Source organism: Gymnogyps californianus, chromosome 21 (genome assembly GCF_018139145.2).
Source record: "Gymnogyps californianus isolate 813 chromosome 21, ASM1813914v2, whole genome shotgun sequence".
In the NCBI taxonomy this organism is placed as follows: Eukaryota; Metazoa; Chordata; class Aves; order Accipitriformes; family Cathartidae; genus Gymnogyps; species Gymnogyps californianus.
Genome location: NC_059491.1, coordinates 2,297,227 through 2,313,572, shown reverse-complemented (window position 1 = coordinate 2,313,572; position 16,346 = coordinate 2,297,227). Strand labels below are relative to the sequence as shown.

The window sequence follows — 16,346 nt, the reverse complement described above, 5'->3', positions numbered from 1 at the left end:
TAGGAGGAAATGCTGAGCGTGGATAACAACAGTTGAGTTGCTCTTTTTACAGGGACAAGGCTTTGGCTTGGTATTCTTATCCCTTGCTCTGTTAGATGTGTAAGCTATGCCTTGTTTGCTTATTGCTGGATATGCTGATAAATGAAAGATCCTGTGTTAATATAACTGACAAAAAGTCTGTGCAGCCCTGAGTCACCTAACAGGACTATTCTGTAAGCTCCTTTGGGAATCCCAAGAGTTCCAGCTTGTATTCCCCTCTCTGACTTTTTCCAGTAAATTAATTTTTTTTTATTGGCGGTATCAAGCATGTCTTTTTTTTTTTTTTTTTTTTTTTTTTTAAATGAGGTGTTTGGCAGCGTCCACTGGGGCATGTAGGTACAGAGTGTGTGGGTGGGAGGGGCAGCCCTGAGCAACATACCAGGCAACTTGGGACGAAAAAATTCTAAAGATAGAGAGCTCTTTCATGTGCTTTTAACAACCCCTCACCTCCTATATTTCCTAGGATGCCTGACGATTTCTTGCAATTTAAATGTGAATTTTAGGTGTGAGAGCAAGTCATGTTTTAAGCAGGTCATATGTTCATTACATATATTAATCATGGTTGTATGCCAATTAGTCATACTTTGTGACGATTCAAGCCAGTTCTTAAGTTCATTAGAGTCAGACAGCTTTTGTTCTGAATAGCCTGCTGAATTGTGTTAGCATGATAGCTGCTATGCTGGCCAGCACTAGGGACTTGGGGAGCAAAAAGCATCAGTTGCTGTAACCTGAGCTTAAAGGCTGATGCTTATCCTAGATGATTATCCTCTGAGGATCAGGAATAGAGAGGAATACAAGATGTATATTGATCAAGAGGTTCTGTACTTTGGAAAGAAGTAAAAGATATAGAAGGAGGTAGGCTCTGGACAGGAGCTGAACAGGAACTGAGAATTGTGAATGGGATTAAGAAAATAATGATGACTTCTGAATCCATGGGATTCTTTTCTGAGTGGTGGCAGAAGCTGCTATGAACGTGGTAAAATATAATCAGTTAGCTGAACCAAACCCATGAAATACAGCATAGCTAGCTGCCATCACTGAAAAGATCAGATATTAAACCAATATGTTTGGCAGAGAAAGGAGAGGCAAGACCCTGGCGAGGAGCAGTATTCTAGAGAGAGGTTGCTTTATCATCTATGCCCAGGTCATGGATGCTAAAAGGGAAGAAGATAAGATCTCTTCTCTTTTACGTATGCCTGCTTTGTGCATATGCCTCTGAGTATGTTTCCAGCATTCACAAATTCTGTCACTGTGGTTTTTTTCTTCAGCTTATTCCTTGGTCTTGAGTTTCTCTCAAACTGTGGAAGATTGTATGTGGCACAGTCAAGCGTTTTCATTGAAACCACATAGCATGGCTGGATTGGGAATAACCTATGAAAGGGGAGCTCTGCTTTTCTGTCCTCACCCTGGACTTGCTTTCTCGGTCTTCCTGTGATTTGGACCCTACAAAACTTTCAAGCTACTGGGCAACTGAAGGTGGAGATGCTGCATGATTGCAGTCTTGCTCTATGCGTTGGATTATCCTTTTAAACCACAACACCTTAAAAATTTGGCTCAAAGAAGTGAATGGCAGAGCCTAGATTTTTTTGACTCTTACTATCTTGTAACACTGTTACCTTAGACATACAGTTACAAATCACATCTTTCAAGTCATATCTTTAAGAAATCACGAAGAGATTTGGTTGCATGTCCTAACTGAAAATCAAGACCATTGTTTGGGTGCTTAATGTTAAGAACTTAGGTCTGATCTTTATTGCCATAAAGCCAAAAAAAAAAAAAAAAAGATTTTCAGGCATGTTTAGAGGGCAAAAAAAAAAAAGTTTTACTTTAAGGCTCCCTGAAAAAAAAAAAGATTACATTTCTTGCATTGTTCAGAAACTCATTGCAATAGCACTGAGACGGCATATGGGCCTTAGAAGGTGGTAGTTAGTACAAACAGTCAGTAACTGTCCAACATACTTCCACAGGTGGATTCGGGAAGCTCGAATCATCCATGCTTTCTCCCAAGAAAAGAAAGGATTAAGTCTAGTAACTGATAAGGTGTCTGTTTCTTCAGCCAGTGGTGGAAAGGGCTGGAGTGTAGGACAGCAAGGTGAAGTGCATATTGTTCTGTGCCATCAGGCAAGTGAAAAAATTCTACTTACTTGTTTTTGTTGCTGTTTGAATCACACTAGAGACAGTAAGTGGAATGTGCTGCTGTTCTGTTTTACCTGTTAGGAACTTTCTAAATGCTGAACGGCTTTATGAAGAGAAAATGGTCACTAAACCGTGAGCTCATTAGCTTATTGATCCAAATAGTGTCGACTGATTTCCCCTATAGCCAGAACACTGCAGTAAGATTCACAGAGGGTGCCCTGGGAACGCCAGAAGAACGCAGATTCAGTTCCGGCTCTGCTTCCCATGTGCTTTTCTGAGGGTGGAATTCCCCACTGGAATGACCTCCTACTTATCCTGTTATCCAAGGTTATCTTAAGAAATCTTCACCAACTGCCAACTCATGTAACTCAGCAATTTCAGGAAGTTTTACATCTACCTATATACCACCTCCCCACTTACAGTCTCATAATTACCAATTTTGTTTTTACTGCTCCCAGAATAGATCTTGCCACTACTTGGAGCACAGTAAAAGCCTAAAATAACCTTATAAACGAGCTATTAGTATGTAAATCAAACCTGTAACCAGTCTGTACGAAGCGTAGTATAGGGGGTAGATTTTCAAGGCTGTGCAGCATCCCAAAGCTCACCTAGAAAATGGTAGGACTTGATAGGTGGTAAATACTATAGAAGTCCCAGCCACCTCACTGAGCTCTTTGGCCTGAAAAGCATTGTGTAAATAGTTGATTTTTCCATTAATTAAAAAAAAAGAGAGCATTTTTGTTGACATGAGTCCATTGCTGACCTTCTCAGACAGTGAAATTTTTTGTTTGGTTCACCTTAAATATGACTAATTCATAAATTTTTTTTTTCCTGTGACTTTTTAGATGTTTTAAAATTCGCTTATTTCAGTACATATCTAAGAGAAATATGTACAAAAAAAATTGTGGTCTCTAAAAATAAACGTTTCAAAATTTGTTTTAGCCAAAAAGATAAGAAGTTGGTACACATTTGTGAAATCGTTTTCTGTAAGCAGAATCTGTGTTGATGGAAAATTGAAATATTTGATTGAAAAAGACCGCCTGACTCTCAGATATGTCTTTTTCAACAGAGAGTGTGAAACCTTATTCTGCAGGTTCTGGATAGTTTGGCATTCCCCAGTTTCACTGTAAGGGAAATGATCAATGAAAATTATGACCTTTAACAGATATTTTCTGAAGAAAAGGAGGGAAGGAAATATCTTGGTCATGGAGAAATTGTTTTACTTCAGTACCGGAATGTCACAATGAGAAATGAATATGTACCATACAAACATGGAGAAATTAGATGTTTGCTGCTATAAAGAATTTACTGTCTAATGTGAGCTACAGTAGGAATTTTGATGTGTCACATTTGCACCCACACTTTTATTTTTCACTACTTTCCTGCTCCACAATCTTCACAATAGGCCCTTCCCAAACGTTTTGTCAAATAACTGCAATATGCAGCACAGTCCTTGATAATCCTCAGTTCTTCCTGGCTAAGCAGGCATCTAAAACCAGAGGGGGACTGGGGTGAATTCCTTTAGAATATACTTTTCATACGCCTATATAAACATATGCATAAACATGATACTCTCCACTTGAGGAACGTGTAAAAGGTGGGACATGATACTTGTGAGAGGCACTGAGTTCTGCAAATGAAGGCAGTGGGGAGGGAAACGAATTGCCTGTTAAATATGGAAAATGGAGTCTGCTTTTTGTTCTGGGCCTTTGGAATCTGTGGGTGGATTGGAACTGGCAGGCAGGGAGCAAACACCCACCCACCATAGGGCTGTGTGGTTCAGAAGTTTACAAGAGTGTTTGTGTTCCAGGAGCTGTTGGCCTTGAAGCCAATGGAGAGGGGGAGGAGAAGAGGGAGAGAGTGAGAAAAACACTGTGGTGTTAGGGCCCTTCCTCTGAGATATTTTTCCCCTCTCCTTTCTCTAGCTAGAGGGCTTTGGAACTGGAGCAAGATAAACAGTTACTGGGGGAAAGATTAATATGATTTTAAGATGCGCAGCACTCGCAGTCCATCATCAGGGGAGGCAGAGACTTCAGAAGCCGCTGCCACCTTAATCCCAAATGACAGCTCTCATTGTTCCCCCTTCTCCTGCCCTGCTGCTGTTTCATTCTGCAGAGTCTGTGGGATATAAAGAAATGGAAGTTTTACTGTATTGTTACTGCAGGTGTTGAAAATTGGTTTCTGTCCCGTCATGAATGTAGGTTCAGAAGCTGCCACTCTAATTGGTCACCATCTGGATATCGCAGATACAGAAACTGAGGCACAGAGAGACTAAACAACTTGCCAAGGCAACAGGAAGTCTGTGGGAGATCTGTGAATAGACCCCAGATGTCCTGAGTTTTCCGTCTTAACCACAAGACCATCCTTCCTGTCTTTTTGGTAGTCCCCTCTGCTTCAGGAATTCTGTTCATGAATTCCACCCATAAACAATCTGTTGCACGATCCAGTGATTTACTTGCATAAAAGAGTCATTTGGAAGGGAAAATGGCACCTCTCTTAAAATGAACTGCAGTTACTACTGTCCTTTCTTTCTAAGGGGTAAAGGAGAGGGAGTGCAAAAAAACCAGCTTCCAGAGCTAAGAAGCTTCCCCATTGCTATCCAAACTTCCTGCAAGCATTAATTTTGTTCTTTAAAAGAATCAGAAACTCCGTACATGATGTTTGAGTATATCTAGCCATTTATATTTTAGTGAGTTTAAAAAAATAATGACTGAAACTGGACTAAATCCATCTAGGGAATTATTCTGCTGCTGTTCACCATTGTATCTGAGTACCTTTGATGACAGTCAGTTTGATTGCCATATCCCTAATGGACTTCACTGTGTATTTGTTACTTCTCCCTTGTCATAGTCAGAACTTTTCTAACACGAGGCTGAATGGTGGGAAGGGTTTTCTTTCTAATAAAGCACACCCTTTGGTTTGGAAATGATGGAATGGATGGAACATCATTCATGTCCTTCATATTATCAAAAGGTGCCATACATAGTTTCTGAAGAATATTATTGAAAATTATTCTTAACTAAAACCTTTTAGATATCCCTGTTACTCAGTGAAGAATATTCCTAGCCCTGTTTTCTCTTACTGTGGTAACATCTTTAGCATCAGGAATCAACAAGGACTGTATGGCCTAGATTGTTAGATCACATCTTTAGACCTTGGTATTGTAGTAGTGTCTAAAAATTCCACTTGTGGATCAGTAAATCCATGTGCAATGCATTGTATAAACAGAAACTTAAAGGGTACTTCTTCCCACCACTGGCTTTCTATAATAAAGCAATTTGGTAAAGATTCTCTAAGTGTCTTCTCTCAGCACGTGAAGACACAACTGATGGCTTGGACCAATGTATTTGGTTCTTGCCTTCTCTGAACTCCCCTTTAATACTTTAAGGCTTGATATCCAAGTTGGATATATGAGAGTGGGTTCCTCTCTGCAGAAATGCTGATTTAGTTGCAAGATCAAAGCTCTTTTGCAGCTCTGTGACACCTCTTCCCTTTACTCTGATGGGATTTCAGAATACAAAAGTACAAATAAAATGTGAGAGCTTGCTGTGTTCCCTGCCCCATTACATTGATTCTGAGTAAATCCCCACCTTTTTGTTTTCTGCTTGCTCTTCTAAACAGTGTTTGGATATTTGTCTATTTTTTCCTCCTCTTTTGTCCTGATCTACCTGTTTTTTCTGCTTTTATGCTGTAATGGTAAACTCTTTCAGAGGAGACTATCCGAATGCGCAATTTCTGTGTCACTCAGCGTAGCAAGATTCTATACCATGAATAGTGCTTAAAGTCACTGTTGCATTACAAATAATATTTTAACAATTGTATTGGTGTGAAACTGCCTTCCAGCCTTTTTTTGGCACACACAATTGACAGAGTTCGGCGATAACAGACGTAACCTTTTAAGCTTGTTTCTTATGTTTGTACTCAGCGCTGGCTGAAATATTTTTTAGAACTCTAGTTACGCAGCCCATGGAAAACAGGGAGAAGCCACATTTTTTTGCTTTGAAAATTTGGTATTAGTAGAGCCTAGAGAGCACCTCATTCCCGATCAGAATAACGAAATCATCACGAACTTCGCAGCGCCGACGTGCAGCGGACGTCAGCCCTTTGCTTGCAGCTCTTCCCAGCCGCTCGGGGCCGCGCGGGGGAAGCCTCGAGCCGCCGGCGCGCGTCGCTCGGTAGAGGGCGCTCGACTCTGGGTCTGCGGCGGCGTGCGGCGCGAGGTCCGGGCGGCCGCCGTCCCTGGAGATCGCCCGTCGCCTGGTGTTGAAGTCGAGGTATCGACTCACCGCCACAAACGTGGTTTTTCTTGCCTGACTCTGCGTTACCGCTTCAGCCAGGGCTTGGGTAGCTCTCCTACCTGCTGCACGCCTGTGTTGCAGTTGCGCCTCACGCTCCTTCCACGTGTTAAGCGCGGAGAGGCGTCGCGTGTGAGCTGGGCGTGTGACGTGTGTCGAGAGCAGGGAACGCGTGTGCACGTAGCGCTGGGTAAATTCGGTGCGCGGCTCGCCACGTTGTGCATCCGAGGATGTGCTATCGGGGTGTGCTGTTCTCGGCCATAAATTGTGTTTGTACGCCTGCGATTTCTGCTTATAGAGAGGGGTGTGTGCGGAAAGTTGAACTTAGGCGTTGTAAGCAGGTTTTGCGACGGACAGGTTTTTTTGTGGTGTGCTTGCACTTTGTGTGCGTGCGAGCGTGAGGCAGACGCGTTTTCGCTTGTTCCCTTTTTACCGCTGGCCAGAAAGAAAGCGGCAAGAGGAAAAAGCCCTCGCCCTACCGCCCCTCCTTGGCGGCGCGGCGGTCTGTGAACCCAGCAGTTTACCCTCCCTCCCCGGCGCTGCCGCCCGGGGCCGTGCTGCGCGCCTGCCTGTGCAGAAGCTCAGCGCAGAGCGGAGGGGGGAGGCGGCCGCTGTTCCTGGAAGAGCCCGGCCTGGGGAGTTGGTCACATTCTTGGCTGGGATTCAATGACTGAGGCAGACACCAACAAACAGAGGGGGGGGGAGGAGGAGGAGGAGGAGGAGGAGGAGTGAGGGAGGCTGAGCCAGCCTGCATTAGCTCAGCTCTCAGGCACTCTCAGTCTCTGCTGGAAAGAGGAGCTGGGAGGATGTGCGCCCTGTTACCGCGGCTCCCCACCGCAAGCCGAGAAGACCGAGAGAAATAAGGGAAGAAGGGCGAACCGAGAGACGAGGAGTCCTCCCAGATCAAGCTGAGGGACCACGAGGGGGAAGGGAGCCTGCTTATTGCCCGTCCGAAGCCCCCGCGCCGTTTTGGAAGTGCCAGCGATTTGGGCCTTTTCTTCTGCGTTGTTCCCTTCCACAGACCAAGCTTTCTTCCTCCTGCTTTTTACTTTCCTCCCCCGCGCCTTCCTTTCGGTGGATATGGACAGAAGGGTGATTACTGCAGAGAAGCAGCAGCCGCCAGAACATATTTGAGCCCCTGGTGCTCGGAGCGTGGCACAGACTTTTTGTATTTCTGTGGGTGGCGTGTGTGTGTGTGAGTGAGTGTGTGTGGTGGAGGTGTGGGAGGCGGGATTGGTTTGCCTGGGGGGTTGGCTGAGGGGGTGAGTGCTCGGATGAAGACCTCTTTTTGCCGTGACTCCGTGCTCCATCGGGGCAGCTTGGAGACTTGGAGGTTTTGAAATTGTAACGAACCAAGAGAAAAGAAAGAAGAGAGAGACACGCATACAAAAGGATTTATTTCCTATTCGTTAGTGGATTGTTAAACCTGAGCGGGAAGGAGGAAAAAACAAGGGTGGGTTGTTTTATTTTGTTCATAATTTTTTTCTTAAAAAAAATCCCTTAAGTGGATTTGTACCAGGGTGGAAGATAACTGGGGATTTTTGTTGTTTGTTTTGGGAATAGAAACTAAAAAATGGAGACTGTAAGTAGAAGCAGCTTCCAGCCTCATCCAGGACTGCAGAAGACCTTGGAACAGTTTCATCTGAGCTCTATGAGCTCCCTGGGTGGCCCTGCTGCTTTCTCTGCACGATGGGCACAGGAGATGTACAAGAAAGACAATGGCAAAGACCCAGCAGAACCTGTACTGCATCTGCCCCCTATCCAGCCTCCTCCGGTAATGCCTGGTCCCTTCTTCATGCCCTCGGACAGATCCACAGAGAGGTGCGAGACCATCCTGGAAGGGGAAACCATCTCCTGCTTCGTGGTGGGTGGAGAAAAGCGGCTTTGCTTGCCCCAGATCCTGAACTCGGTGCTCAGGGACTTCTCCCTGCAGCAGATTAATTCGGTGTGTGATGAGCTACATATTTACTGCTCCAGATGCACTGCTGACCAGCTGGAAATCCTCAAAGTCATGGGCATCCTGCCCTTCTCAGCTCCTTCCTGTGGGCTCATCACTAAAACTGACGCTGAAAGGCTTTGTAATGCCTTGCTTTATGGTGGCACCTATCCTCCCCACTGCAAGAAGGAATTCTCTAGCACAATTGAGCTGGAGCTTACAGAGAAGAGCTTCAAGGTGTATCATGAGTGCTTTGGGAAGTGTAAGGGACTCTTGGTGCCAGAGCTTTACAGTAACCCCAGCGCAGCCTGCATCCAGTGCTTGGACTGCAGGCTTATGTACCCACCTCACAAATTTGTGGTCCACTCTCACAAATCGCTGGAAAACAGGACTTGCCACTGGGGCTTTGACTCTGCAAACTGGAGATCCTATATCCTCCTCAGCCAGGATTACACTGGGAAAGAGGAGAAAGCTAGACTGGGCCAGCTCTTAGATGAAATGAAAGAAAAATTTGACTACAACAACAAATACAAGAGGAAAGCCCCCAGGGTAAGAGATGCCTTTAATTTTAAAGGGGGTGGGGGGAGAAAGAGAAAAGGAATTCTCTATAATTTCGGTAACATCCATTGATATACCCATTTTGTTACCAGCTGCTTTTCCTTTGAGTCATTTAGCAATCTAATCGTGTTCTTAATTCTCACCACGTGTTAATGTAGACGAGCAGTGTTTGAGATGGCACCTTTTTTTCTCTGGTTGTGTTCTGAACATGGTACAGAATCATAGAATGATTTGAGCTGGAAGGGACCTTAAAGATCATCTAATTCCAACCCCGCTGCCATGGGCAGGGACGCCTTCCACTAGAGCAGGTTGGAGTTTGTTTAAATTATATATGTGTGTTTGCATATTTTACTATACGTGGAACCTGGTCTTTGAAACCCATCACACTACCCCAGACTTTAGCAGGAAGTATGTGATTTCAGGTCTTAAAAGCTTCAGTTAGGTGTCAAGACAAGGAAGAAGCCAGAAAAAAATAAGTTACTGATCACTCCAGATGCAAATATAAACAATTTTCTGATCAACTGCATACCACCAGGGATGGAGGTACGCGCTAAATTGTCTAAATGCTTGTATTGAAATAAAATGTGGCTGCTAAGAAAAAATCCTGACAGTAATGCAGGTTACTGGTGTTCAGATTACGTGTGCAGAACGTGAATGGAGAAGTCCCTGCTTTTAGAGTATCCCTGTGGAGTCTGAATCTCCCACCAGACAGGCTTTTGTATATTGGATTATGTATACATTCAGTAAATGAATCTGTCTAGGACCAGCTGCAGCAGCTTCTTAAGGTATGTCATGCCGTGCTGAGCCAGACAGCTAAAGCACATTTTTTTAGGTGTCTTTTGTTTTTCTTTCAGTCTGAGCTGCCTTTAGATCCCAGAATCCCTGGTGTGTGAGTGGGAGGCTGCCTTGGCATCTGGCACCAGTCCTGATCAATGGGCAGCAGTGCCACAAGGCCTTGAGGACTTGCTTACAGACACCAGGATGTCTGGCTAGCTGGCGATGGTGCAACTGGCTGTGGGATGAGCAATTCACTTCCCGCTCCTTCCCTCCCCGCCCCAATATAAGGTTAAAGCAAACTCTTGCCTACCGAGTTTTACACTGCAGGGTTGTTGGTTGGATTCTGCCTCATCTGTCAGAGATTTCCGAACTTTTCTTTGGTTTTATGTGTCTGGAGTGGAAGGGCAATGACATAAGCCTCAAAAAGAGAAGCAACGTTTAAAGCCCACTGAGAACGTTCAGTAAAATTCTTAATTAACTTACTAAATACCTGTTTAAAGGGGCAGGCACACTCAGCCTTAAACAGAGCTTTTATTTATAAAAAACGCAACACAAATACCCAAACAAAACCCAGAGTTTTTAAAATATCCTGCACAAACAATGCAGTAATTCCTACAGCTAGCCTAAGAGGCCTAGTTAACTCATTTGATTGGCCTCTGCATTTTTTGATTAAGGCGTAGAGTCTCACTCATTCAAGTTCCAGTTTCTCTCCTGGTCTTGTGCTTAGCCCTCGTTTCAATCCTTGTCCTCACCCCTCCTTTTCCTCCCGCTTGAGTGTCAGAACCGCTGTGACAAAGCTAGGCTGTAATGAGCCACATTATCTCCGTGGTTGGAGGTGGATGTGTTTTTAATGGCTTGTCTATTCTCTGTCAGTCATGCTAAGATGGAATGGTGGGATAGATGTATATGCATGTCTGTAAGAGGAGAATATGGCTCTGAAAGTGGAGGCATTTTTCATGTTGGGAAATGAATTTTCTAGGGCATGCTTCGTTTGGGAGGCAAAGTTAAGAAATCTCCACATTCTTGCTCCAGAAAGGTACTGTGTCCCTAGCTTGGTCATTTCCAGAGTTTAATTAAAATGAATATTAGTAGAGGTGTGCTTTCCTTTTCTTACAAGGCTTTTAGAGCATTCTATTCAGTTGTATGATTTATCTAACACCCCAGGTGAGGTTGCGGGTGGAGAACAAGAAAAGACTACTCAATCTTGGCTTTGCCTGACTTTTTTGGTGACCCTGTAATAGATCTGAGTTCAGAACATGGCAAGCACTCTTCCCCCACCCTCCAAAATCTGCACGCAGTGCAGCGCTTCTTGCAGAGTGAATTCAAGATACCTAATAGTGGACACCAAAAATTACGTAAGGAAATTGTGGCTATTTCTCAGAAAATTTTGCCAAAAATCCATCATCATAAAATGTTAAGTCTCCTGCATAGATTCATTTGGGAGATGGCGAGGAGTTGATGGGGAAGAATGGAGTGGTAAGTGTGTGCTCAGACGATGGGGTAGAGAAAAAAAGAACGCTTTAGCATACATCCTATGCAGAACTGGGCTTAAGTTTCAAGGCTTTTGAGCTGTCTTCAGGGCTCTGCTATTAATGTGGTGCAGTCTTGAGGAGACCCTGACAGTGCTGGCAGAGTTTTGTACGCTTATCCTTCCTTTCTCTGAAGTCTTTTTCCATTGGGCTTAGCCAACGGATATCATATGCTAAGGTCATTTGTCTTGTAGCAGTGTGTGCAGATAATTATGGAGAGATTTAATCAGGCTCTAAGATTGGTATACTGTGGCTAGGGGCAAGTAACACTGGAGTAAAGTTTAGATGCCTAGTAAGGAAATGAAAGGATGGTCCCATGTCTGTGTGTTTGTGTAATTACTGTCACTCTGTGTGGGTTTTGTGTGTCTATTGGGCTCCATGTCTGTCTCTGTGGAAGAAAGGGTGAAGCATATGTGTCTTTGTGGTGGTCTTCCTTTTTGATGTAGATCTCTGCAGTGCTTTGTTCTATTTTATACAGAGGTGTTTGTGTGTGTTGTGTGCTGTAATCTGCTGTGTCAGATACTCGATCTTCTACTTTCAAGAGTGGGCTTTTTATCAGTTTCCCTGTTTATTTGTGTGTGTGTGTGTGTACACATTGCTTTGTGTGTTGTGTTTTCTCTGGGGCTCTGTTAGTATGTTGGTAGCATGGGATATATGTGACCATTTTTATGGCTGTTTAAGAAGCGGTGAGTTTTTTGACCCTTTTGTGTGTCTTCATGAGGTTTATGTGATGAGGTATGTAGATTTCTGCCAGCACAGCTCTGCCTTTTAAGGGTCTGACTTAAATGGAGGAGCTGGGTTGGCACAAGCCCCCATTGCAGATTCAGCGTACTGGCAAAACTGCCTTTTTTCCCTGTCTCTTTCCCCCCTGCTCCCCTTTTTTCCTTGGTGTGGTTTTAAAGCATTGCTACAAGGCATAGCTTTACCTAGATAATTCATTCCCAACATATGTTTCTATATGCATCAAGTATCCATTGTGCATATCTATCCATCTCTATAGAGAGATGGATATGTAGATGCAGATATATTGTCTCTCAGTCAGCCTGGTTGGTTGGACAAGATGTGTGTTTGCGTGGTCTTGCCACTTGCAGAAGAAGCTTTCGTCTAGATCTGTATGAAGTCAGCAAAGGGTCTTAACCAAAAACTGGAGGGAGTTGTGACAGCTGGAGCCCCCACTAAAGCAGGAACCGTAGAGGCCTCAGCCACTTTCCTTACCCTCTTGTAAAATTTTGATTTTTATATCCTCCCTGTTCATCCTTGAATGAGTGATTGACCTCCCATAAGCTCCTTCACCTTCCTGCCGCTTCCCAAAGCTCTTTCTTTTCTTGAGCCATATGATAACTTCTCCGTTTTCCTTTGTTTGTGTCCTTCACTGAGTTTTCCACCTTCTTGCATGCTCATGCAGGTTTTTTTTCCTACTTTGTTTTCTCTCTGGTCTTTGAGAGTCTCCATGCACCAACATGGCTTTTACTTGAGTGGGTGTCCTGTTTCCCTACCTGTCTCTCACTTCATCCACCATTACTGGCATGGAGCACAACCATTACGTTCTGGGGTATTTCTAGAAATTTAAAATGCGAATAACCTGACAGGGTTGCAAAACAGGGTCCTAGAAATCCATCATCAGTGCCAAAGCCTTTTTCTTGAGCTCAGCAGCTGGTGCATGTTGAGTGTTCACTTGCTGATATAGATATGGCCTTGGTGTGTCTCTCACGCTCTCTTTCCGCTTCTGTGTGACAGACAGCTCTCTGCTTTCTTAACATCAGTATGCCTCCACTATGATTGAATTAGTTCAAAAAGCAGGCCTGAAGGCTTTGTGGTTGCTATTTCCAGTAAAGGAGAGTGGGTTCGACTCTGTCTCTTTTGAACCATTTTTTTCTTTTTTAAATATTGAACCAGGCAACGTTTGACAGTGCTTTCATATTTCCTACCTGTGTGCCAGACATCTGTACTTTTAGCAAAACTGTATGTGATCAGACACTAAGAGAATAAGAGAGCTTTCCTTGCACACGTGTGAACACACCCACACACGCTAGCACTGCAGTGTTCCCACGGTTCAAGTCCCAGCAGCACTTCTATGAAGTAGCTGGAAGCTAGAAGCAGCATTCTGGGTACTGACACACAAATGAGCACATAAGGCCTCCCACTTTATTTCACAATGCCTACCAACCCAGCGCTGCCACAACATGCAGCTTTCTCAGCTGGAGTAAGGTTTAGCCAGGTCAAGTGTGCAACCAAATCAAAGAACAAAAATTGCTGAAAGTGAAATCGCACAGTACTGACTGAGTTGTAGGGTAGCTGTGGACTTCTAGGTGCTACACAGTGGTTGCTGTGCTGTGCTTTATGGCCACCTGAAATGCTGCAGTAGTAGAGCTAGAATGCATATCTTTCTCTTCCTGTATCCTGAAGTCCTGCCTCCTGGCAGTAGTAACCTTCTTTATTTGCTAATAGTATATAACCTATGGTAAGTATAAGCAGAAAGAGTCTGATTTTATTCGCAGGCAGTAGTGTTCAGACCGCCGGATGGCTTTATTCTTTTTGGAACAAACTGACTTGATAAATACTCTTGGAAAATTTTGCCTAAGAACTGAGGGTTCAGTTGTTTTTCATGGAGCAATGAAGTCATTTGTTCTCTTACCTGCTGTTCAAGAATTATATCAAGAGATTCTCCAGTAAAAATTTTGAAGTCCCTAAAATGAAAATGTTGAAGTCTTGAGGCAGTAGCTTAGTTCAGAATCCTTTTAGAGCTTAAAAGTTGAACTTCAAAAACGATGCCACACTTAAACAAAATCCTGTGTACCTGAGGAGATGTCAGTGTTTAGGCAGCATCAGCATTTTTTTCCTAAGCGTGCAAACAGTTTTATAGATGTTGTAGATTGAGAACAAAGAAGCAGGTACGTGCATGTGTGTTAGACAAAGAATATGCTGCAAATAATGATCTAATGATGTTGAGTCAACTATGGCTCTCTCTTGCCCCAGAATAGTTCCTAAGTTCCTGAATTCGGTCCTCTTGAATTAGGGAGGGAATTATATGCAATCACTTCTTTTGAAAATCACTGCCTAAAATATTTAAACATCTGCCTCTCCCTTCATTGTCTGGGCTGTCTCACTTGCCTCTCCATTTCTGTGGTTTCTGGCTTGGGCGTGTGTTCTGCCCGAACAGTAGCATGCTTTGAAGATGCATGTAAACACAGTTCATTTTTTGGATGTGTTAGGAGCCTAACACTTGGTCTCTCTGCCAGGATATGAACATGGTTATCACTAGCTTGAGCAGACTGACCAATGAGGGTGTGTTTTCACTTGCTGAGAGGCGCGTTTAGATCAATGTTGTAAAAGCATCTGGAGGCGTCTGTATGAGGCTGCTCAGAGCATGTCTAGACAATGCAGTGGTTAAAATTCTGGCAGCCACTTGTACCTTATCTACACCTTCCTTGATTCTCAACGCAGCTAGAATGGGGGAACTTTGGGGCTACATCTAGGTGGTTGAGCCCAAGCAAGATTTGGTTATCTAAAGAGATGCATTATCTGTTCTTACTGAAAACTCATGTTATTTTCGTCTATTAGCAAATTTATTTTGCCAGAGTTAAGGGGTTTGAATGCTACGGACTACAGTAAGGAGTGGGCCAGCTATTACTGGTGATAACTGATGATTGGAACTCACATTGCTGGCTTAGCTGGCCAAACCGCTTTGCCATCACACAAAGAATTATGTCTCAATGTGTGCAGTACTTAGACCCAGCAAATTTTTTAATTCCCACATGTTTGTTTGTTTAAAAAAAAAAAAAAAAAGGAAAATTTTGAACTTGACACTGTAACTCTTAGCGAGAGGGAACTGTCATGGAACAGTTGCGCTAAATCCAACAGGGGGTTCTTGGAAAGAAATTAGAGCTTAGACAAAAGTAACTTAGACTGAATTGTAGAGAATCTATTGATAGCATACTGCCAATTACTAGGCTAATCTATTTTAGCTGAGTGGCCATAGAGCACTTAATGCTTCCTGTACGTGAAGATCAATTTGAATTACTTTAAAATGTAGTAATACGGCATGTTTTTGTTTTAAATTTGTCAATTGTAGTATGTGTGTTAATGATACATTGTATTAGATAATATGTAATTTGTTTGCATATGTTTTCTGAATCTGGGTAATAAACATTAATAAATCTGCACCACTTTTTAAAATGCTGTTCCACTCTCAGCCTCTAATACAGTCAGTATGTGTTCTTGGAAAATAATTACAGAGAAGCAAGTTTGCTCTAAAAGGATGTGCTCCGGTCCCTTACCTTCCTCATTTACACCTTGTGTAGTCTTGTATGTCTTGCATTTCATTGTCAGTGTAGAGATTCAAACTCAGATAATTACTAAAATCACCTGTTCCCATATCTTCTGGAACATACGAGGTTAATTTGAAGGTTTGGGGCTTTGGGGCTAGTTCTACAGTTCTCACTCAAGCAATCAGCCGGCATAGTAATTGGAACCAGTTCACCCACAAACCACAGAAGACTTGTATATGTATCAGACTTCTTCCTGTGTGTTGACTGGCAGTACTTGCAGTCATAGAATAGAGGGACAGATTCTGAACCAGAATATACCGGTGTTGAGACAAAGTAGCTTCACTAAGTTCGTGGCCTTACCTGGTATTTACAGGACTCTGCTAAAGCTGAGAGCAGAACCTGTAGTTCTGCTACTGCAGTATTTTCATTTTGCTCATTAACGAGGTTTTGGTTTCATAGACATTTGATGGTGCTCTGATCCTGACAGATCTTACTGAATGAGGCAATAGTTTCTGCAACTGGGAGCTGGCTTCAGACTGAAAGGATTTTGTCTGCTGGTCGCTGCATGCAAGATTGGGTTTTAAGGTTGTGGTAGATAGCTAACAGTGGGATTTTTTGTTCCTCTATTTAGGATTGGTCAATTATTTTTTTTATTTTATTTTTTCACTGATGAGGAAATATGTCTAAAGTTGGGATAAGGGCCAGCCTTTTTTCTGATGCAAATTCAAGGACCAGCTTGGTGTGAAAATTGTATCAGGTGCAGGTGCAGTTCTTTGGGTGTGCCTATTTTGTCAGTATTGGACAAGCC

At 43.3% G+C, this 16,346-nt stretch overlaps 1 protein-coding gene across 2 annotated transcripts in view; it reads left to right on the top strand.

Moving 5' to 3' along the window:
• Positions 1-7,777: 7,777 nt before the first annotated feature.
• SKI (SKI proto-oncogene) overlaps positions 7,778-16,346 on the top strand; it is a 116,455-nt gene continuing 107,886 nt past the window's right edge. For both annotated transcript variants that reach the window (XM_050909633.1, XM_050909634.1), the window contains exons 1-2: positions 7,778-7,923; positions 8,034-8,955. In XM_050909633.1, the coding sequence (XP_050765590.1) occupies positions 8,044-8,955 (912 nt within the window). In that variant the 5' untranslated portion in view covers positions 7,778-7,923; positions 8,034-8,043. The remainder of the gene's footprint in view (positions 7,924-8,033; positions 8,956-16,346) is intronic.